We start from the raw sequence: 22,704 nt of genomic DNA on the forward strand, positions 1-22,704 counted from the left end.
AGGGCAGCCTGAGCTCAGAGAGGGGCCAAACTAACCAGTTGAGCGTGGGGAGAGGCCTAGTAAAAAAGCTAATTGGTATTTCTGAGGTCTCAGATACTTTCACCTTGAAAGTAAACATTGCCTCTCACCTCATCTTCGATCCTCTCTTCATCCTCAGTTCTTCGGTGATGGTCTCTGCTTGGGTGTAGTGCATTGGCAAACTCATAGTAATCAATGAATCCATCCCCATTCAGATCAAAAATTGCAGCAACTGCTTCCATCTCCAGGGAGCTGGTGGGAAATTCTGGGCAAGTGCAGGAATAGATGTTTAGGATCATGCCATTTCTTTCCATAAAACCACAGAACAGTTAAAGCCCAGGAAAAAGCCATACAGCCCATCTTATCAACTCCTATCCTCCTGTTTCCTCCTGTAAGCCTGCACATTTTTCCTTTTCACATAACCAGCTAATTCAGATTGTCCAAATTTCTCACAGGCATGGGCCACATTACAGTTTCTATCACACTTAGCAGGGTAGGTGAGTGAATTTCAGAAAATTTACAATGGATCTCAGGGAAAAATACAATTTCTCAGCATTAAGTTAATAATATAAATTAATACTTAATAAGAATGATGATTAAAAACAGCCAAGCAGTAGAGCCAAGAATGAGGGATGGCATCGCGGTAGTGTCACTTGTTATATATTTCTGTATGGGCTATGAGAAATTGGAATATGAAACATGGCTTCAGGAGGATTTATCATGTGACATCTTGGAAATGAAAAGACCAAAGGTCAAAGGAAACTAAAAAGAGATAAAATCATTTTTATGGCCTTAATGTCTTAACAAATAAGCTTGGGGAGAAATCCTAGAAGCGATGTTGCCATCACCCAACAACAGACTCTCGTCTGTAATTTCTGTCTTGCCACAGACATGGAAGCTGTTTGTAGTTGAAAGAAAGCTGGCAGCAGAGAAACATCTCTCACTCGCTCTGTCTGTCACTATCTCAGTCTACTGAACTGTCAAATCAATAGAAGACCTGGGTCTGACTGGCCAGCTACCTGAACTGAGGATCTTCCATCACCCTGTAGCCAATAGCAACATGACCTTGTCAATGGAAAGTAAAAGAACTTTGGGGAGCAAGAAAATCATTTCATTCCATGCTTGTGGTTTTGACTCGAGATCCAAAAGGTGTTATTTTCTGTCTTTTTTCCTAACCATAACATCTCTGCAGAGCTGTTGTACTCGCTTGTCCTGTCTGTGTAGGTATGTGTGTGCATTTGGAACTAATGCGGATGTAGTTTAATTTTGCGTAGTGGTGGTTAATGATGTGTCTTGACACTAGTTAAAGACTAAGATTGTTCATGATAAATAGGTTTGTTAATAAACCTGGCGGGAGTCTCTCTTGGTCCCCAACAGCAATAAATTAAAACAATGTGACCATCGTGGTGATTCAGTCAGACAGTGAGACGTCAGGAGTAATGGTGTTTGATTAACGGCTCCCCGCAACCGACCCACCCCAGCCTGGTCACAGGCACAACCCCAAGAACAAAAGGTCACAGTCTTAAAGTAATTTGCAAAAGAAGCAAAATGATGCAATAGAAAACTTTTCATTCAGTAAGTGGTTAGGTTGTGGAATGTGCTGCCTGGAAATGTGGTGGATACAGGATCAGTGGAGGCATCAAAGAAGGGGAATTGATTCTAATCAAATAATTATCCAATGTACAAAGTTATATAGAAAAAGCAGGAGATTGGCACAAAGTTAAAATGCTCAGAGAGCGAGTGCAGACCTAATTAGGTTGAATGGCCTCCTTCCGTACTGTAACAATTTTGATTTTAATTCTGATCTGATGTTTTGAACTGATATTTCTGTGACACATGGAAATTGCCAGATTGTAAACTCACTGGAGTCAAGAACACTTTGTATAAATTCCTGTTGGCTGATTCTTCCATCTTGATCCTTGTCGATACATCGGAAAATATCCAGCACCCGGAATTTCTTGCTGCTGATCCACTGCATGTATCGTTTCCTCCATGTATTAAAGCTGAAGTTCTCCAGAGCTTGGAGCTGAAATTCGCAACATAGATTGATGAGTTCTTACTCATTTATTCACTGTTTTATTCTTTCATTCTTCTTTGTTTTACATGTAAAATGATCAAAATCAAACAACACAGAGTGGGCCATTCAGCGCCTTAAACCTGCTCAAGGATGATGTGCCTTAAAACACTCTTATAGTCAGGGGATCAGACTATTACCTAAATAGTGAAAGGTTAGAATGTGTAAATGTACAAAGGGCCATAGGTGTCCAATGCTTTGGAGAAAGTTCAGAGGAGGTTTAACAGATTGATGTCTGAAATGAGCAGGTTGTCTTATGAGGAGAGGTTGGACAGACTGGGCTTGTTTCCACTGGCTTTAGAAGAGTAAGAAATGACTTGATTGAAGTTTATAATAGGCTGAAGGATTTGAGGGCATTGTTGCTATGTTTGCAGGTGACACAAAGACAGGTGGAGAACAAGGTAGAGTTGAGGAAGTGGGGAGGCTGCAGAAGGACTTGGACAGGCTAGAAGGGTGCGTAAAGAATTGGCAGATGGAATGCAATGTGTCAATGTGTGAGGTTGTGCATTTTGGTAGGAAATGGGGAAATGTCCTAGTTCAGGAATCTGTTAAGGTTAACATGCAGGTTTAGTTGACATTTAGGAAGGCAAATGTAATATTAGCATTCATTTCAAGAGGGCTGGGATACAAGAGCAGGGATGTACTGCTGAGGCGGTATGAGGCTCTGGTCAGACTGCATTTAGGATAATGTGAGCTCTCAATTTCTCTTGAATTCTAATTTTTCCAAATCTTGGCATCCTTATCCTTCATATTCACAGGAACATACTGGTTCTGAACTCTAATTAACTGTCCTTTTAAAAGATTCCTACATGTCAGATGTAGATTTACCCTCAAACAGCTGCCTCCAATCTACATTCCCCAATTCCTGCCTAATAGTGTGGTAGTTGGCCTTCCCTTTTAGTAGTCTCACTCAAGGGCTACTCCTAACCTTATTCGTAGGTAACTTAAAACTTATGGAATTATGGTCACTGTTCCCGAAATGCTACCCCACTGAAACTTTGATCACCTGGCCAGGCGCATTCCCAACTATGAGGTCTAAAATGGCCCCTTCCCTAGTTGGACATATTGTTTTAAAACCCCTACTAGACACACCAAACAAATTCCCCCTACATCCAAGCCCCTAGCACTGAGGGAATCATTGGGATAGAACTGTCGTGCAGGGTGTGGGGAAGAGCAAGAGACTGGCACTATGTTAGAGAATCAATGCTCACACAATGGGCTAAATGGCCTCCCCCCATGCAGTAACAATTGTATGGTTCTGTGATGCTTTAGCCGTAAGAGCTTTATCCAACTTCTTCTTGAAAACATTCAGTGTTCTAGCCTCAACCGCTTTCTGTGGCAGTGAATTCTACATAGACTCCCCTCTCTCTCTTTATCCATTCTGTATCCTTAAACTGTTACCCCCTGGTTTTAGATTTCCGGGTCATCGGGAACTGCTCCTGTGTTCACCCTGTTATAGATTTCTGTGATTCTCCCCTCGTTCCACTCTACGCCTCCACTGCTCTTGCTTACAGAGTCATACAGGACAGAAACAGGCCCTTTGGTCCAACTTGTCCATGCCAACCAGGTTTAAAAGACAATTTCCAGTTCTTTGGCCCTAACTGCCTCCTGTTTACTATGGATGTCCAATCGGTCTATATCTCCATTCCCCACCAGGATGGTCTGAGAGCTCTCAGCTTCTTCCTTGACCAGAGGCTTGAACAATTCCCATCCACCACCACTCTCCTCCACCTGGCTGAACTTTGTTCTCCCACTGAACAAAATTCTCCTTTAATTCATCCCACTTCTGCCAAGTCAAAGAAGTGGCCATAGGCAGCCGTATGGGTCCCAGTAATGTCTGCCTCTTTATGGGGTATGTGGAACAATCCCAATTCCAGTCCTGCACTGGCCCCTTCCCACAACTCTCTTTTCGGTATATCGATGACTGCTTCAGTGCTGTTTCATGCTCCCACCTGAAAATCGAAAAATTTGTTCATTTTGCCTCCAATTTCCACCCCTCTATAACTTTCACATCGCCTATCTCTGACACTTCCATTCCTTTCCTTGCTCTCTCCGTCTCCATTTTGGGGAATAAACTGTCCACTGCCATCCAATACAAAGCCACTGACTCCCATAGCTACCTTCACGACAGCTATTCACACCCCACATCCTGCAAGGACTCCATCACATTCTCCCTGTTCCTTTGCCTACGTCATATCTGTTTGGATGATACCACATTCCAGAACAGTGCTGCTGACGTAGCTTCCTTTTCCCATAACCATGGTTTCCTGCCCACTGTGATTGACAGGGACATCAAAACCATCTGATCTATCACCTGTGCTTCTGCCCTTGCCCCTCCCTATTACTCATAGCAGCATGATCAGGTCCCCCTTGTCCTCACTTTCCATCCCACCAGCCTCCGCATTCAAAGGATCATTCTCTGCCATTTCAGACACTCCAGCAGAAGGCCAACAGCAAACACATTTTCTGTTCAATCACCTTGTCTGAATTTTACAGGGATCACTTCATCCAGAAAACCCTAGTCCATTCTTCGACCACCAACACCAACCCCGTTCCCATGTAACCTCAGAAGGTGCAACACCTGCCCTCTTCCCCTCCTCCCTGCTCACCATCTAAAGGCCCAAACAGCTACCTGGGCCTCCTCCAATCCTGTGCTTTGTAGCCACTGTACCCAATGTGGCCTACTCTACATTGGAGAAACCAAATGCAGGCTGGGTAAACGCTTTGTGGAACACCTCCGGCCTGTAAGCAAGTATGAGCCTGACCTTCCCATAGCCGGTTATTTTAACACAATATCCTGCTCGCATGCTCCATGTGTCTGTCCTCAGCATGCTGCAGTGCTCCAGCGAATCACAACGCAAACTGGAGGTGCAACATATCATCGTCAGACTAAGCACTTTATAGCCTTCTGGACTTAATATTGAGTTCAACAGCTTCAGATTGTGAACCCACCCCCATTTCTTCCCTTTCTTTTAGCTTTACTTGCTACATTCTCTGTCAACATGACCTCTCTCCCCTCCACCCACCACAGTAGGACTGTCTGTTCTTTCCAGTCTGGCAGTTAGACACTGCATTGTTCTGCCATTCTTATATTCTGATCACTTTATCTGAGCTATCGACGTACTTCCTCCCCCAACTCTCCTCCACCGTCCTCCCCATCAACCCCCGCTCCCCACTCCAACCACAACACTGTTTAAATGCTGCCTTTTCCACACTTCACTTCAGCTTTGATGAAGAGTTATCTAGACTCAAAACGTTAGCTTGCTCTCCCGCCATTGATGCTGCCTGACCCACTGTGATTTCCAGCATTTTTTGTTTTCAATACAGATTCCAGCATCTGCAGTAATTTGCTCCTACAGGGTTAAAGAAAAATGTTCAGATCTTTGGAGCTTGGGCATAGATCAGCCAAAATATTCCTCAAGTTCTGAACGATTTTGAGGGATGCTGCGCCCCCTTGCGTGGATAATGTGTATGTCTGTGGTTCATATTTGGACCTGGCTTCAAGGCGACCTGTGCTCACCTCATTAAGTCTCTGGGCTTTCTCCTGCAGTCGGGCCTGTCTCTCCAACGCTCGTGTCCACAACTGCTGCCACCTTCCCAAGAGGTGGGCAACCAGAGGGCTCACAGCATCTGAGGAGTCAGCCCTTAGAGGAAGATGGAGTTGAAATCCCAAACAGTGGCCCTGCTCTGGAACACAACAGAACACATCAAAGACAGACCTTAAACATTCCCCCATCTCCATCACCAACCGTAACACAAACAGAATTAAATCTCATCAACTACAGCCTTCCGATGGAACAGAATCACAGGGACCTCCTCAATCGAGTAAATAGTGAATGGAGGGGGCGGGCAGGGAGAGAACGGAAGGCGACAGCAGAATGGCGCTGTCAAAGGAGAACTAACCCTGAAACCCGGGGTGATGATGATGTTGACACAGGGTACAAGCCCAACGTATTCCCTCTAGGATGATAGGAAGAAGTAAGAAGCCCAGAGAGCCATGGATGACCGGAGATATTAATGGAGTTCAGAAAGTGCAGGATGGAGCTTAAGAGAGCAATTAGGAAAACCAAGAGGGGATATGAGAAAGTTCTGGCTGATAAATTAGGGAAAATCCCAATATATTCTGTAAGTATATCAATGGGAAGTGGATAAGTGGTAAATGGAAAAGCCCTGGGGAAAACTGATGCACAGAGAGATCTGGGTGTTCAGGTCCATTGTACCCTGAAGGTGGCAACGCAGGTCGATAGAGTGGTCAAGAAGGCATACGGCATGCTTTCATTCATTGGACGGGGTATTGAGTACAAGAGTTGGCAGGTCATATTACAGTTGTATAGGACTTTGGTTCAACCACATTTGGAATACTGCTAACAGTTCTGGTCGCCACATTACCAAAAGGATGTGGATGCTTTGGAGAGGGTGCAGAGGAGGTTCACCAGGATGTTGCCTGGTATGGAGGGTGCTAGCTATGAAGAGAGGTTGAGTAGATTAGGATTATTTACATTAGAAAGATGGAGGTTGAGGTCGACAAAATCATGAGAGGTATAGACAGGGTGGATAGCAAGAAGCTTTTTTCCAGAGTGGGGGACAATTACGAGGGGTCACGATTTCAAGGTGAGAGGGGAAAAGCTTAAGGGAGATATGCGTGGAAAGTTCTTTACGCAGAGGGTGGTGGGTGCCTGGAACCCGTTGCCAGCGGAGGTGGTAGAGGCAGGCACGATAGCGTCATTTAAGATGTATCTAGGCAGATACATGAATGGGCAGGGAGCAGAGCGATACCGATTCTTGGAAAATAGGCAACAGGTTTAGATAGAGGATCTGGATTGGCGCAGGCTTGGAGGGCCGAAGGGCCTGTTCCTGTGCTGTAATTTTCTTTGTTCTTTGTTCTTTGTTCGCCAGGGAAAGAGTAGGGGCCCATTAGGGATCAAGAGGGTAATCTATGGGTGGAGCCAGAGGACATTGGTAGAGTGTTGAACCAATACTTCATATCCACCTTCACCCAAGAATATGATGACAAAGGTATGGAACTGGAGTGGGGTGGGAGAGGGGTGGGGGGAAGCTGCAAGGAGCTTAAATAAATTGACGTAGGGAAGGACAAGGTATTGGAGATGTTGGCAAACTTAAAAACAGACAAATCTCCAGGTCCAGATGAATTGTGTCTCAGGCTGATGTAATAGGCAAGGGTATAGATTACAGGGGTACTAACCCAAATTTTTAATACTTCTCTAGCTGTGGGGGGTGGGGGTGGGGAGGTGGGTTTGGAGAACAGTTAATGTGGTTCTGATATTTAAGAAGGGTTGTAGAGATAAGCCAAAGAACGACAGACCAGTGAGTTTCATGTCAGTGGTCAGGAAACTATTGGATAAATTCTGAAAGAGAGCATCCATCTCCATTTGGAAAGGCAAGACTTGATCAGGAATAGTCAGCACGGCTTCCTCAGAGGGAAGTCATGTCGAACAAATTTGATTGAATTTTTTGAGGTGGTGGTCAGGTGTGGAGATGAGGGTAGTACAGTTGATATAGTTTATATGGATTTCACCCATGGCTTTGGACAAGGTCCCACATAGGAGATTTATCAAGAGGCAAATGCAGATGGGATACAGGGTCATTTGATAAAGTGGATTCAAAACTGGCTCAGCTGTAGGAGACTGACAGAAGGAGGCTTTAGTGACTGGAAACCAGTGTACAGTAGCATATCATATCGATCTGTTCTGGGTCACCTGTTCTTTGTCATTTATATAAATGACTTAGATGACTGTGTTGGGGGTTAAAATAGTCAGTTTGCGGATGATACAAAGATTGGTCAGGTGGTTAACAGTGAGGTTGAGTGTCTTGGGCTACAAGAAGATATAGATGGATGGTCAAATGGGAGATAAGTGGCAGGTGTAATTTAACCCTGAAAAGGATGAGACAATATACTTTGGAAGGAGTAATTTGACAGAGAAGTACTTAATGTACAACATGGCACTAGGAGGTTCTGTGGAACAAAAGGACTTGAAGTGTTTGACAATAAATCTCTAAAGGTGGAAGGGCATGTTAGTAGGGTAGTGAAAAATGCACATGGGGCACTTTCCTTTATCATTTGAGGCATAGGTTAATAAAGTAGGGAAGTCATGTTGGAGTTGTAATAAATCATGGTAAGACCAGAGCTGAGGTTGCTACATTACAGGAAGGATGTGATTGCACTGGAGGAGTGCAGAGGAGACTCACTAGAATGCTGCCTGCGATGGAACATTTCAGTAATGAGGAAAGGTTGGACAGGCTTGGGCTGTTTTTGTTGGAGCAGAATAGACTGAGGAGGTGATCTGATGGTAATGTACGACACCATGAGGAGCATGGACAAGATTGCGTAAGGAGTAACTGTTCCCTGAATGGAAGAGTCAGTCACAAGGAGTTCAAGGTGAGAGGTAGGAGGTTTAGTGTGACGTGAGAAAAACATTTTTGATCGAGAGGGTGGCGACAGTCTGGAATGTGCAACTTGGGAGGGTGGCAATGCAAGTTGCCCCACATCCTTTAAAAAGTACCTGGATGACCACTTGGCACATCATAACGTTCAAGGCTATGGGCCAGATGCTGGTAAATGTGATTAGGTTGAAGGTCAGATGTTTCTGACGTGTTGATGCAGACTTAATGGGCTGAAGGGCCTCTTCTGCTCTCTATGATTCAATGGCAATGGCATTGTCAACTGAGTAATAACTCAGAAACCCAGGACAATGATACTCTGCAGAAAAGGATTTGAATCTTACCTCAGCAGATGGTGGGGTGTGAATTTACTAAAAGCCTGGAATTTAGTAATGACCACGAAACAATAGCCAGTTGTCACAAATGAATAGGAAGCAGTTATTTCTTTTTCTCGAAGGATCAAGAATGAGGGAGTGTAATTTTAAAGTGAAAGGCAGGTTTTGAGGGAATTTAAGGAAATACTTTTTCTTCCTGAGGGTGGTAGAGCTCTGGAATGCCCTGTCTAAGAGGGTAGTGAGGCAGGAAACCTCACAACCTTTAAAAAGTATTTGGATGAGACCCTGAAATGCCATAATGTTCATGACAATGGGCCTAGTGCAGAAAGGTGGGGCTTGTGTATTTTTGGTGGTACAGACTCAATAGGCTGAAAAGTCTCTTGTGTACTGTATGATTGTATACCCCCTGCAATTTTTTTTCCAACCATCCTGACTTGGAAATCTATCACTATTCATTTACTGTCGCTGGGTCAAAATCCTCGAATTCCCTCTCTAAGGGCATTGTGGGTCTACCTATCACAGACAGATTGCAGTGGTTCAAGAATACAGCTCATCATCATCTTTTCAGGGGCAACTAGGGACAGGAAATAAATGCTGTTCCATGTCAGCGATGTCCACATCCCAATGAAGTAATTGAAAACTTGTAAACCCGGCCTTTGCTAAGAACGAATACTATATTTCTCAAGATCCTTACCAGGTGAGGCATGCTGTTGATGAAAATCCTGATGCTGATCATTCAAATTTTGGGAAGAGAGCTTTTTCTTTCTTTCTATTTCTGTTCTTTTTCTCCTCAATTCATCCAATAAAACCTGCAAGAACAGCATCAATGACAGTTATTACCAACAGCAAGTTTGAAACAGGCCTCATGTTAGCATTTAGTTCTTGGTTATGTGTTTTGGAATATAACTTCCTCTTTTAAGAAATTTCACCAAAGGTGCTTAGTAAGCACATTCAAAACCCACCATTCTTCACTATCACTGGATCAAAATCCTGGGGAGTTCCTTCTCTTAGGGCATTGTGGGTCAACCTATAGCACATGGATTGCACTGGTTCAAGAAGGCAGCTCACCACCAACTTCCCAAGGGCAACGAGGGACAGGCAATAAATACCTGCCTGGCCAACAACACCCACATCCCAAAGAATTAATGAAAAACAGTTAACGTTATAACTATAGATAACCGGGGTCATCTGTTGGGAGAATTGGGGTGAACTGAGATGGATTTTCAAACCGTCAAATTAGGATCTACAATTTGTTCTCTTCCACAAATCTGTAAATGACTGAATGACTATTATTATTCCTGTTGACATTAAGATCATTAAACTCCCTCATTATAACTAACTAACCAAAAGATTTGTATCTCTGTAATTTCTTACGCACAGCTTCCTCTATGTTATCATCCTGATGTGGCCAATCACTTTTCAAGAAGAAATCCGACAAGCCTGAGTTGATTACGTTTAACAGGAGCCTGTGATGCAAGGATAGAGTTGACAGTGAAAGAATGGATTTTCATTTCCAAACATGTCCAAGTTGTCTGGAGGGAGAGAAGTTCTATCCATTAGCAATGAAATTATTCATATGGGTTAAAGAAGCAGAGGGCTGTGAAGATTGTAAAATAATTTGGTTTTATTTTTGTTTGAGTCATCCCAAATCCTGTCACATTGCTACAGAAATACTTATTCAGGGTGGAGTCTTGATGAGAAGGTTCTTTTTTAAAGTAGTATCAAACATCTGTACGTGTTTAAAAATCAGAAATCAGAAACAAAAACAAAGTTGTTGGAAAACCTCAGCAGGTCTGGCAGCATCTGTGAAGAGAAATCAGAGTTAATGTTTTGGGTCCGGTGACCCTTCCTCAGAACATGTTTCTGTACGTGTTTGCTCACATAATCGATCAGTTCAATGTAGATTTCACAAGAGAAAAGCAGCTGGTACAATTTCTGTATCTTGAAGATAGTGAAGCCTCAAAGAGACTTGTGGAAGAGAGCAGTCCGTTTGAATAGTTAGCCTGGAAGGAGCTGTGCAGAAATTGTGGGAACAGACTAGGAGAAACAACTCCTGCCTTATCAGTACAGGCAGCATAAGACTCCAGAAGGAACATTTCTTAGCCAAAAGCTAACCAAATCTTCATGAAATTTGTAATCCGAGTAATAGCCGGAATACGAAGGAGCATTAAAGTACCAGAGTACAATCCTTTACAATTTTGTAAAATATGGGAAATCCAGTGGGGGTAGAGTGGAAGAGGGATGTAAAATACAGAACTGAGATAATAATAGAAGTCTTTATGAACTAAAGTAATGTTCATTGTACTTGCTCTGTTTCATTTCCCTTTATAATGTATAACAACAATGGTTTTATTTAAAGACATGAACTCTTGTGGCTTAGTTCTGTCAATTGATGGGTATTTTGATTTCTTCATTAGGAGCGATTAGCCACATCAGGATGGTAACATACAGAGGAAGCAGTTTGTAAGAAACTACAGAGAGATGCAAAACTTTTGGTTAGTTATAACATGGAAGTTTAATGTCGACAGAGATAGATGAATCATTTACCGATAAATGATGGATCCTAATTTGCTGACGACTCAAAAATAGGTGGCAGGGAATATAATGATGACAACATAAGGAATCTGCAAAAGGAATGTAGATCAATGAAGGAGTGAACAAAACCTTGGCAGGTGGAGTGCAAAGTAGGAAAGTCTGAAGTCATACATTTAGAATCATAAAGTACACAGAAGGGAAACAGACTCGGTCCAATTGGTCCATGCCGACCAGCTATCCTAAGTTAATCTACTCCCGTTTGCCAGTATTTGGCCCATATTCCTCTAAATCCTTCCAGTTCCATATCCCTGGCCCTGCACTCATCGCTGGAACATCTGGACGACAGGACACCTACGTCAGACTCCCTGCTCAGCAACTACAGCTCCGCCTTCAACACCATTATCCCCTCCAGACTGATCTCAAAACTGTGACCTTGGTCTCAGCTGCACCCTCTGCGACTGGATCCTCAGCTTTCTGACCCATAGTCCGCAATCAGTGAGGATAGGTAACTGCACCTCCTCCACAACAACACTCAACACTGGAGACCCCCCCCAAGGATGAGTCCTCAGCCCCCTACTCTAATCCCTGTACACCCACGATTGCATTGCCAAATTCTGAACAAACGCCATCTACAAGTTCGCTGACGACATCACTGCAGTGGGACAGATATCTAACAACAACGAGTCAAACTACAGAAGGGAGATAGAGGGCTTGGTGACGTGGCACAATGAAAATAATCTGTCTCTCAATCTCAGCAAAACTAAAGAACTGAGCATCGACTTCAGAAAGAAAGGAGGAGAACACTATCTATATCAACAGAGCTAAGGTTGATTCCTCAAAGTGACAATAACCAATGACCTGCCCTGGACTTTCCATGTAGATACAACAGTGAAGAAGGCACAACAACGCCTCTTCTTCCTCAGGCGGCTCAGGAAATTTGACATGTCCATAAGATCCCTCACCAACTTCTACAGATGCACCATTGAACGCACACTGTCTGGGTGCATAACGGCCTGGTATGGCAACTGCTGTGCCCAGGGCTGTAAGAAACTACAGAAGATGGTGTGCACAGCCCAGACCATCACAGAAGCCAACCTTCCATCCATGGACTCTATTTACACGGGTCACTGCCGCAGAAAGGCGGCCAACATCATCAAAGAACCATCGTACCCTAGCAATGATCTCCTACAACCTCTTCCATCAGGCAGGAGATACAGAAGCCTGAACACACACACAAGCATTTTCAGGAACAGCTTTTTCCTGGCCGTTATCAGACAGCTGAATGGTCCCTTTAACTTCAAATAATGTAACCTGCAATGTAACCTGTATGCCTCTAAGTCTTTTTGATCTGTACATCCTTTGCTTGCTGTGATCTGCCTGTACTGCTCATAAACAAAGCTTTTCACTGTACTTCAGTGCACATGACAATCAATCAATCAACCTATTCACATATGCATCCAGATGCCTTTTAAATGTTCTAATCGTATCAGCCCCCACTATTTCCTCTGGCAGCTCATTCCATACAGCACCACCCTCTACATGAAAAAGTTATCCCTTAGGTCCCTTTTAAACCTTTCCCTCTCACCTTAAACCTATGCCCTCCAGTTTTGCACTCCCCCACCCCAGGAAAAAGACCTTGTCTATTTACCCTATCCATGCCCCTCAGGATTTTATAAACCTCCATAAGGTCATCCCTCAGCCTCTGTCACTCCGGGGAGAATAGCCCGAGCCTATTCAGCCTCTCCTTATAGCTCAAACCCTCCAAACCTGGCAACATTCTTGTAAATCTTTTCTGAACCCTTTCAAGTTTCACAACACCCTTCCTATAGCAGGGAAGACCAGAACTGCACACAGTATTCCAGAAGTGGCCTAACCAATGTCCTGTACAGCCACAACATGACCTCCCAACTCCTATACTCAAAGCACTGACCAATAAAGGCAAGCATGCCAAACAGCACCATCACTATCCTATCTACCTTCGACTCCTGTTTCAAGGAACTATGAACCTGCACTCCAAGGTCGCTTTGTTCAGCAACACTACCCAGGACCTTACCAATCAGTGTATCAGTCCTGCCCTGATGTGCCTTTCCAAAATTCCAAAACATCACATTTATCTAAATTAAACTCCATTTGCCACTCCTCGGCCCTTTGGCCCATCTGATCAAACTCCTCCTGTACTCTGAGGTAATCTTCTTCACCTCCACTACACCTTCAATCTTAGTGTCATCTGCAAACTTACTAATCATATCTCCTATATTTACATCCAAATCATTTATATAAATGACAAAAAGCAATGGACCCAGCACCAAACATTGTGGCACATTGCTGGTCATAGGCCTCCAGTTTGAGAAGCAACTCTCCACCACCACCCTCTGTCTCCTACCTTTGAACTAGTTCTGTATCCAAATGGTTAATTCTCCCTGTATTCCGTGTGATCTAACCTTGCTATCCAGTCTGGCAAGAGGAAGCTTGTCGAATGACTTCCTAAAATCTGTATAGATTATGTCCAAAGCAGATGGAGCAGATTTTGTCCAGTGCTGTACTGTTCTATGTTCTAAAGCTCTGCCCTCATCAATCCTCTTCATTACTTCTTCAAAAAACTCAATCAAGTTAGTGAGACACGATTTCCCATGCACAAAGCCATGTTGGCTCTACCTAATCAGTCTTTGCCTTTCCAAATACATGTAAATCCTATCCCTCAGGATTCCTTCCAACAACTTCATTGGAAGAATCAATTTAAATAGAACATAGAACATAGAACAGTACAGCACAGTACAGGCCCTTCGGCCCATGATGTTGTGCTGAACTTTTACCCTAATCCTAGGGTCTATCTAACCTCCACCCCTACCTTATACTATTATCCATGTGCCTATCTAATAGCCTCTTAAATGCCTCTAATGAGGCTGACTCCACTACCCTCTCTGGCAATGCATTCCACATCCCTACCACTCTCTGAGTAAAGAAACTACCTCTGACGTCTCCCCTATATCTACCTCCACTCACTTTAAAACCATGCCCCCTCATAATAGCTACCTCCACCCTCGGAAAAATTCTCTGGCTGTCTGCTCTATCTATACCTCTGATCATTTTGTAAACCTGTATCAAGTCAAGTAAATGGAGCGAGACACCAAAAAAGTGCAGTTTGGAGGGTTTTGGATGTTCCTATGCTTGAAACACAAAACTTTAATAGCCAGATGCAGCAAGTACTTAAGGTGGCAAATGGAGTTTTGGCCTTTATTGCTATGGAGTTGGAATTGTCCAAGGTGTTGAAGAGGCCATGATTACAGTATTGTGACAGTTTTGGTATGTATTGCTGTTGGAAGCTGTTTGAAAGAAATGAATAGAGTCATAAAATAAAATGGCATGGAAACAGGCCCTTCGGCCCTAACTGGTCCATGCTGACCATGGTGCCCACTCAGCTAGTTCCAATTGCCCGCATTTGGTCCATATCCCTCTAAACCCTTCCCATCCATGTACCTATCCAAATGTTTTTTAAATGTTGCTGTTGTACCTGCCTCAACCACCTTCTCTGGCAGCCCATTCCATATATGCACCACTCTCTGTGTGAAGAAGTTGCCCCTTGGCTGATTCCTGGGACTGAAGGGTGAATTATCAAGAATGGCTAAACAGGTTAGACATTCATTTGAGTTTAGAAGAACGAGGGATGATCTCATTGAAATGTTCAAGATTCAAAGGGGACTAGACAGGGTAAGTGTTGAGGTGTTTCCACTAGTGGGGGTATCTTAAACCAGGAGACATATTTGAAATGTGAAGTAATGTCTTTTCAGGGTAGTGAATGTGTGGAATTCTCTACCCCAGACAGTTGTGGAAGCAAGATCACTGAAAGTATTTAAAGAAGAGGTGGATGGGTTTCTGAAAAATTCAGGAGTTAAAGATTCTGAAGAGCTGTCATGAAAGATGAGTTGAGACCTGGGGTAGATTAACCACAATTTATTAGAACGATGGGACAGGTTTGAGGCAATTGAATGAACTACTCCTGCTCCTATTTTTAACGTTTTTATCCAGCCCATCGAGTCCATTCTGGCTCCCTGTAGAGCAATCTGGTCAGTACCCCTACCCCACTCTCTCCCCATCTCGCTGCAACTTCATTTCCCTCAAATCCCCCTCTGTCTCCATTTCCAAAACCTGTCATAGACAGTGTGTCCCAGGTCATTCCCACTCGCTGTGTAATTCCAGGTCTTCCTCACCTTCCCGTGTCTCTCCCAGAATTTTCATTCTGTGTCACCCCGAGTCCTGGAAGCATCAGCTAATGGTGAGACATTTCATGCAGAAGGTAAGGAGGCATGGGATAGGGGGAAATGTGGCAGATTGGATTCAGAATTGGCTGACCCTTAGAAGACCATGGGTGGTCGTGGACGGAAAATATTCAACATGGTGCTCAGTTTCAAGTGGTGTACCACAAGGATCTATTCTGGGTCCTCTTCTATTTGTGATTTTTGTAAATGATTTGGATGAAGGAGTGGAAGGGTGGATTAGCAAGTTCACGGACGATACGAAGGTGGGTCGAGTTGTGGATAGCGCGGAGGGCTGTTCTAGGTTACAAAGGGACATTGATAGGATGCAGAGCTGGGCTGAGAAGTGGCAGATGGAGTTTAACCCTGACAAGTGTGAGGTGATTCATTTTGGAAGGACAAACTTGAAAGCAGAATACAGGGTTAACGGAAAGATTCTTGGCAGTGTGGAGGAGCAGAGGGATCTTAGGGTTCATGTTCACAGTTCCCTGAAAGCGGCCACCCAGGTGGATAGAGTTGTTAAGAAGGCGTATGGTGTGTTAGTTTTCATTAATCGAGGGATTGAGTTCAAGAGCCGTGAAGTTATGCTCCAGCTATACAAAACCCTGGTTCGGCCACATCTGGAGTATTGTGTCCAGTTCTGGTCACCTCATTACAGGAAAGATGTGGAAGCATTGGAAAAGGTGCAGAGGAGATTTACCAGGATGTTGCCTGGAATGGAGGGAAGGTCTTACGAGGAAAGGTTGAGAGAGCTAGGGCTTTTCTCTTTAGAACGACAAAGGATGAGAGGTGACTTGATAGAGGTGTACAAAATGATCAGAGGTATAGATAGAGTGGACAGCCAGAGACTTTTCCCTCGGGTGGAGGTAGCTTTAACAAGGGGACATAGTTTTAAAGTGAGTGGAGGTAGATATAGGGTAGACGTCAGAGGTAGGTTCTTTACTCAGAGAGTGGTAGGGGCGTGGAATGCATTGCCGGAGAGGGAAGTGGAGTCGGCCTCATTAGGGGCACTTAAGCAGCTATTAGATAGGCATATGGATGATAGTATAAGGTAGGGGTGGAGGTTAGATAGACTTTAGGATTAGGGTAAAAGATTGGCACAACATCATGGGCCGAAGGGCCTGTACTGTGCTGTACTGTTCTATGTTCTATTTCCTTGTCTGCCTTACCCAAACTAATCAGTATCTCATACACCTCGATCGAATCTCCCTCACTGCGCCCTACTCCGAGGAGATTCTCCAACCTCACCCAGTAACTGAAGTCCCTCATCCCTGGAACCATTCTGGGAAATCTCCCTGCACTGTCTCAGAGGCCCTCATATCCAATCCTAACTGATTGGTGACAGGAAGTGGATACAATTCTCTCGTTGGGGTCTAACCAGAATTTTAAATATTTAATCTCAGGCTACGCCCTGTAAAATATGGCCTAAAAAGAACAGCTGCCATCTTAAAAGTTTTGCCTGGAAGGAATTGTTGAGATGGTGTAGTCTGGCTACTATCTGGAGGAATGATGTTTGGGGCACGGTACTGCTGCTTGGTCAGTTCATAGTGTTTCTGGAGGTCAGCGCATGTTGACATTCCTTCCTCTGGGAGGACTGTGCAGAAATAATCAAATAGGTGAATGTGGTGCTATGCATGCTGACAGATTTTTCAGTAAAGAGCCAGTCATTTAAACTGCAGTCTTCCCCTCACTATTTATAAGATACAGAAATCACTGATAATGCTGCTTTGTCCTGAGGGACAGCGTTGTTAGTTGGTCTCCAAAGGGCAAGGGGCTCCAGCATGGAGATCGGTCTCTCATGGAGGCTCCAGCACAGTGCTCCTTTCCCACCCCTGGGGGCTTCAGCACAGAGACCCTTCCCCCTAGGGTCTCTAGCACAGAGCTCCATTCCTGGGTGGGCTCCACAGAACTCCCTTCTCCTTGGAGGCTCCAGCATGGAGCTCCGACCCTTGGGTGGGCTCCAGCATGGAGCTCCGTCCCCCGGGTGGGGTCCACACAGAACTCCCTTCCCTGTGGAGGCTCCAGCATGGAGTTCTGTCCCTCATGGGGGCTCCAGCACAGAGCTAGTTTCTTGCCCCTGGTGCGGGGGGGCTCTTGCACGGAGCTCTGTCCCCAGGTGGGCTTCAGCACAGAGCTCCGTCCCCCATGGGGTCTCCAACACAAAACTCTGTGCCTCAGGTGGCTCCAGTGCAGATCTCCAACTTGAGATATCAGCATGGAAGGTTAAATTAAGAATATTGATTTCATTTGGAAAGGTGTTGCCTAAGGCAGGAAGCTATCCTTGGGGAAGCTGACATGTGATGAACTTCTATATCATATAACGATGATGATGGTCCTCACTGAGTGCTGGGTTAGGAGCTCCTCGAGCTGCACAGTGTTTTCAGGGAGAGGCTCCTGATCTTTCCAATTCAGTGACTCTGCTGCTTCCTCCAGCCATTCCTGTAGATGCTGCAAATCCTGCTGCTCCAAACTGAGAGACAACATTGCTGCTTCCACTCGATCTGCCTGGTAACTAGCCCAGGTCCTCACCTGCAACACGACCAGAGACACATAAGATTTTAAAAATTGTGGGAAAATGGAATTGTGATAAAATGAGGGGGATTATGGTATAGTGTAATGTCACTGGGCGGGAAATTCAAAGACCCTCAGGGAGCTGTTTACAAATTCCACAAAGGCAACACATTGAAGTTAACCTCAATTAATAAACCTGGAACATAAAGCTGGTCTCTGTAAAGGTGACGATGAAATTATTGTCAACATCATTAAAACCCATCTGAGTTAACAATGTTGTTTAGGGAAGGACACCCACCATCTACCAGAGAGCTATAGAAGCTCAGTCTTTGAGTGTGGTTTAAGTTGGAGATTCATAGATTTCTGCTTATCCTGTACACCCTGGCAATGACGATGGGAGTTCAATCAGCCAGGATCATACTGAATGTCAGAACCATAGAATCCCTCCAGTGTGGAAGCAGGCCACTCGGCCCATTGACTCCATACTGACCCTCCGAAGAACATCCCAACCCCCTACCCTATCCTTATAACCCTGCATTTCCCATGGCCAATCCACCTAAACTGCCCATCCCTGGACCCTATGGGCAACTTCCCATGGCCAACCCACCCTAACCTATATATCTTTGGACTGTGGGAGGAAACCGGATCATCTGGAGGAAACCCACACAGACACGGGGAGAATAAAGAAACTACACACAAACAGTTGCCTGAGAGTGGAATCAAGCCTGGGTCCCCAAAGCTGTGAGGCAGCAGTGATAACCACTGAGCCACTGTGCCGCCCAAGTTTTGTAGCTAGTACACACTGCTGCTACTGAGCGTCAGTGGTGGAGGAAGTGAATGTTTGTGGATATGGTGTCAATCAAGCGGCTGCTTTGTCCTGGATGGTGTCAAGCTTCTTGAGTGTTGTTGGGGCTGCACCCATCCAGGCAAGCGGGGAGTATTCCATCACACTCCTGACTTGTGCCTTGTAGATGGTGGACAGGCTTTGGGGAGTCAGGAGGTGAGTTACTCGCTGCAGTATTCCCAGCTTCTGGCCTGCTCTTGTAGCCACTGTGTTTATTTGGTTAGCAGCATTTTTTGTTTTGAGTACAGATTCCAGAATCTGCAGTAATTTGTTCTGGCATTTATTTGGTGAGTCCAGTTGAGTTTCTGGTCAATGATAACCCCCAGGATGTTGATGGTGGGGGATTCAGTGATGGTAACACCAATGAATGTCAAGGGATGGTGGTTAGATTGTCTCTTATTGGTGATGGTCATAGCCTGGCATTTGTGTGGCGTGAATGTCACTCACCACTTGTCAGCCCAAGCCTGGATATTGTCCAAATGTTGTTGCATTTGAACATGGACTGCTTCATATCTGAGGAGATTTTCTCTAGTGATGTGTTGGAGGGTTATGGAGAGTGGGCAGGAAAGTGGAGTTGAGGCTGAGATGAAATCAGCCATGACCATATTAAATGATGGAGCAGGCTTAATGGGCTGAATGGCCTCCTCTCACTCCCAGTTCTTACAGTTGTTTGGTTTGAGCGTCTCTGACAAGGGAAGTGCTGCTGAAATGTGTGTGGGCTCTGGAGAAACTGAATCTTGCACCATGCTTCAGACTCACCTCCTCCCATCGTGCTTGCACCATGTTGATGCAGGATTGGATGATGCTGACTGATTCCGGATCACAGGAAGTCAGGATCTCATTCCCAAGAGTGATAATAGAGTCCAGAGCTGGGCACTCACACTCCAGACTGTCAACAGCCTCCTGAAACAAGAATCAGGAATATCAGCTCCCACCATTCTGCTCACCCTCTGCCTCCCTACCCCCTCCCCTCGCTCTACACCTTTCTCTTCCCTCCCTCTCCCCTTGGCCTCTGACTCCTTTCTTCCTCTACCCTCATTCTCCCCTTGCTCTTCCCTCATCCCTGCCTACCTCTCCCCTCACTCTACACGTACCTCTCCCCTCACTCTCTGTCTCCAGGTCCATGAACCCTCTGCCAGCCTCCCTCCCTCCATCTTCGCCCACCCTCTGCCAGCCTCCCTCCCTCCATCTTCACCCACCCTCTGCCAGCCTCCCTCCCTCCCTCCCTTTCTGCCCAACCTCTGCCAGCCTCCCTCCCTCCCTCTCCACACACCCTCTGCCTGCCAGCCTCCCTCCCTCCCTCTCCACCCGTCCTCTGCCAGCCTCCCTCCCTCCCTCTCCACCCGCCCTCTGCCAGCCTCCCTCCCTCCCTCTCCGCCCACCCCCTGCCAGCCTCCCTCCCTCTCCACCCATCCTCTGCCAGCCTCCCTCCCTCTCATCTCACCCTCTGCCTCCCTCACTCTCATCTCACCCTCTGCCTGCCTCCCTCCATCTCTGCCTCTCTTGCCTTTGCCTTTTCACCTCATCCAACTTCTTTCTCCTTCCTGAGATAGTAAGAACTGCTGATGCTGGAGTCAGAGATAACACAGTGTGGAGCTGGATGAACACAGCAGGCCAGGCAGCATCAGAGGAACAGGAAAGCTGATGTTTCAGGTCAGGACCCTTCTTCAGGACTGGTGAGAGGGAAAGGAACTGGGAAATAAATAGAGAGAGGAGGGGTGGGGCTGGGAAGGTAGGTAGGTTTGTGATAGGTGGATGCAGGTAGGGGTTAGTGGAGATTGGTCTGTGAGGTGGGAGGAGCAGATAGGTGGGAGAGAAGATGGACAGGTTGTGTCAAGTCAAGGAGGTGGGGGTGAGAGGGAGGGTTGGTCGTGAGATGAGGCCGGGGGGTGGGGAGATTTTGAAACTGGTAAAGTCCAAGTTAAGGCCATTAGGCTTTAGGCTCCTGAGGCGGAACATGAGGTGTTCCTTCTCCAGTTTGTGGGTGGCATCATTGTGACACTGGAGGAGGCCCAGAATGGACATGACCTGGCACAACCTGTCCTTCATCTCTCCCAGCTATCCACTCCTCCCACCTCACTGACCAATCCCCACCACTGCCTACCTGCACTCACCTATCACCATCCCACCTACCTTCCCCATCCCCATCCCTCCTCTCTCTATTTATTTCAGAGCTCCCTCCCCCATTCCCACCATTTCTGAAGAAGGGTCCCAACCTGAAACGTCGACTTTCCTGCTCCTCTGATGCTGCCTGGCCTGCTGTGTTCCTCCAGCTCCTCACTGTGTTATCTCTTTCTCCCTCCTGCCCTGTTGTCTCCCTCTCTAACCTTACCCCACCCGTCAGTCTGACTCACCTGGTGACGTTGCTTAAATTCCAGCAGATCCTGCTCCTCCTCCGGGATGAGTCCAACTGTTAGTTTCCTCTCAGTCTGTGTGAGGCGACCCAGGAAATTCTGAACCAAAGACTGAAAGTGTTCAGCCTGACAGTAGAGAATGTGGATTCAGTTTCATGGAGAACAACTGGTCAAGGCTTGGCAAACACTTTAAATAGAGCTCCAGAATTCTGGCATGGTTGTGTGCCTGGGTCTCCCAGTCTTCAAGAGTGGAGGCTCTATCACTCCGTCATTGTACCTCACCCTCTGTAGCAGAGGGTCTGTGTTCAAATCTCAATCTGTCCATGAATATGACATGACACTGTTTTGCTGGATACAAAGTAACCCATTAAACACCTCTCCACCTCCCGTCATTCTCCAAACCATGAGATACAAACCAGCAAACAATTCACTGTCCCCTCCAGTACTGGGCCCATTTGAAAGTGGACAGATCTGTCACAGCATTGTGAATATGTCACATCCAGAAATATTGCAAGAAGCTGATCCAACAATATCGAACAGCACAAGGTAACATCAAAGAGCAGATTCATCAGGTATGCACATTCCTGTCTCCAATCAGGCATAAAGGTGACTTTCACCTGATGAAAGGGCCAAGCTCCAAAAGCTTGTGATTCCAAATAAACCTGTGCGACTATAACCTGGTGTGGTGTGATTTCTGATGACATCCTCCTTGAAGAGAGGTACAAAAAAACTACAACAGAATTCAAGTCCATTAGGGCGTCTGATGCATATTCTTGCCCAACATTGAGCAAATGAGCCCCCTCAGTCTCCACCTTACACAGACAGGAACATTAGCCCCTCAAGATTACAGTTGTTGACATGTGATAAGGTGATGGTGTAATAAGGTGATGTATTGATACCATGTTCCTACCTGACACAGTGCAGCTTCAAGGAGAGACTGCTTTGATACGGAAACATGGCACACTTGCTCCCACTGTTTACTCAGTTCCTCCATCTGAGCTTTCAGCCAGACACAGTTGACACCTGTGTTTTTGTTCAGCTCCCTGAAGGCACGTTTCAGAGCCCTCACACAACTGGCCCGTTTACCCAACTCTTTCTGAAAGACCTGCAGATGAGCCAATCAGACAGACAGACAGAATTGAAACTGAAAGACAGTTGTTTATCAGCCTGAGGACAGTCTTAATATTCACATCACCCACCTCGCCCTTCACTACAAAGCATGAGAGAAACTCCAATAGAAATAAAAGTAATGTCCAATTCCTAAATGACACAAGTGGCTTTGGCTGAGGTGATTGTTGAGTCGGAGAGACTTGGTGGCATAGGAGCTGACATTTTGAAATTCTGCCAGTGATTTCAGACAAAGGAATGAAGTGGCAATGTT

At 45.5% G+C, this 22,704-nt stretch overlaps 1 protein-coding gene across 1 annotated transcript in view; it reads right to left on the minus strand.

The window, feature by feature from the left end:
- LOC109924909 (microtubule-actin cross-linking factor 1-like) overlaps positions 1–22,704 on the minus strand; it is a 44,675-nt gene that overhangs the window by 16,310 nt on the left and 5,661 nt on the right. Inside the window, exons 4-11 of the mRNA XM_048616157.1 lie at positions 22,234–22,428; positions 21,324–21,449; positions 19,729–19,872; positions 17,955–18,143; positions 9,521–9,635; positions 5,613–5,779; positions 1,882–2,044; positions 129–283 (exon numbers count right to left, since the gene is read on the minus strand). Coding sequence (XP_048472114.1) covers positions 129–283; positions 1,882–2,044; positions 5,613–5,779; positions 9,521–9,635; positions 17,955–18,143; positions 19,729–19,872; positions 21,324–21,449; positions 22,234–22,428 — 1,254 coding nt within the window. The remainder of the gene's footprint in view (positions 1–128; positions 284–1,881; positions 2,045–5,612; positions 5,780–9,520; positions 9,636–17,954; positions 18,144–19,728; positions 19,873–21,323; positions 21,450–22,233; positions 22,429–22,704) is intronic.

This window comes from Rhincodon typus, chromosome 2 (assembly GCF_021869965.1).
Source record: "Rhincodon typus isolate 14 chromosome 2, sRhiTyp1.1, whole genome shotgun sequence".
In the NCBI taxonomy this organism is placed as follows: Eukaryota; Metazoa; Chordata; class Chondrichthyes; order Orectolobiformes; family Rhincodontidae; genus Rhincodon; species Rhincodon typus.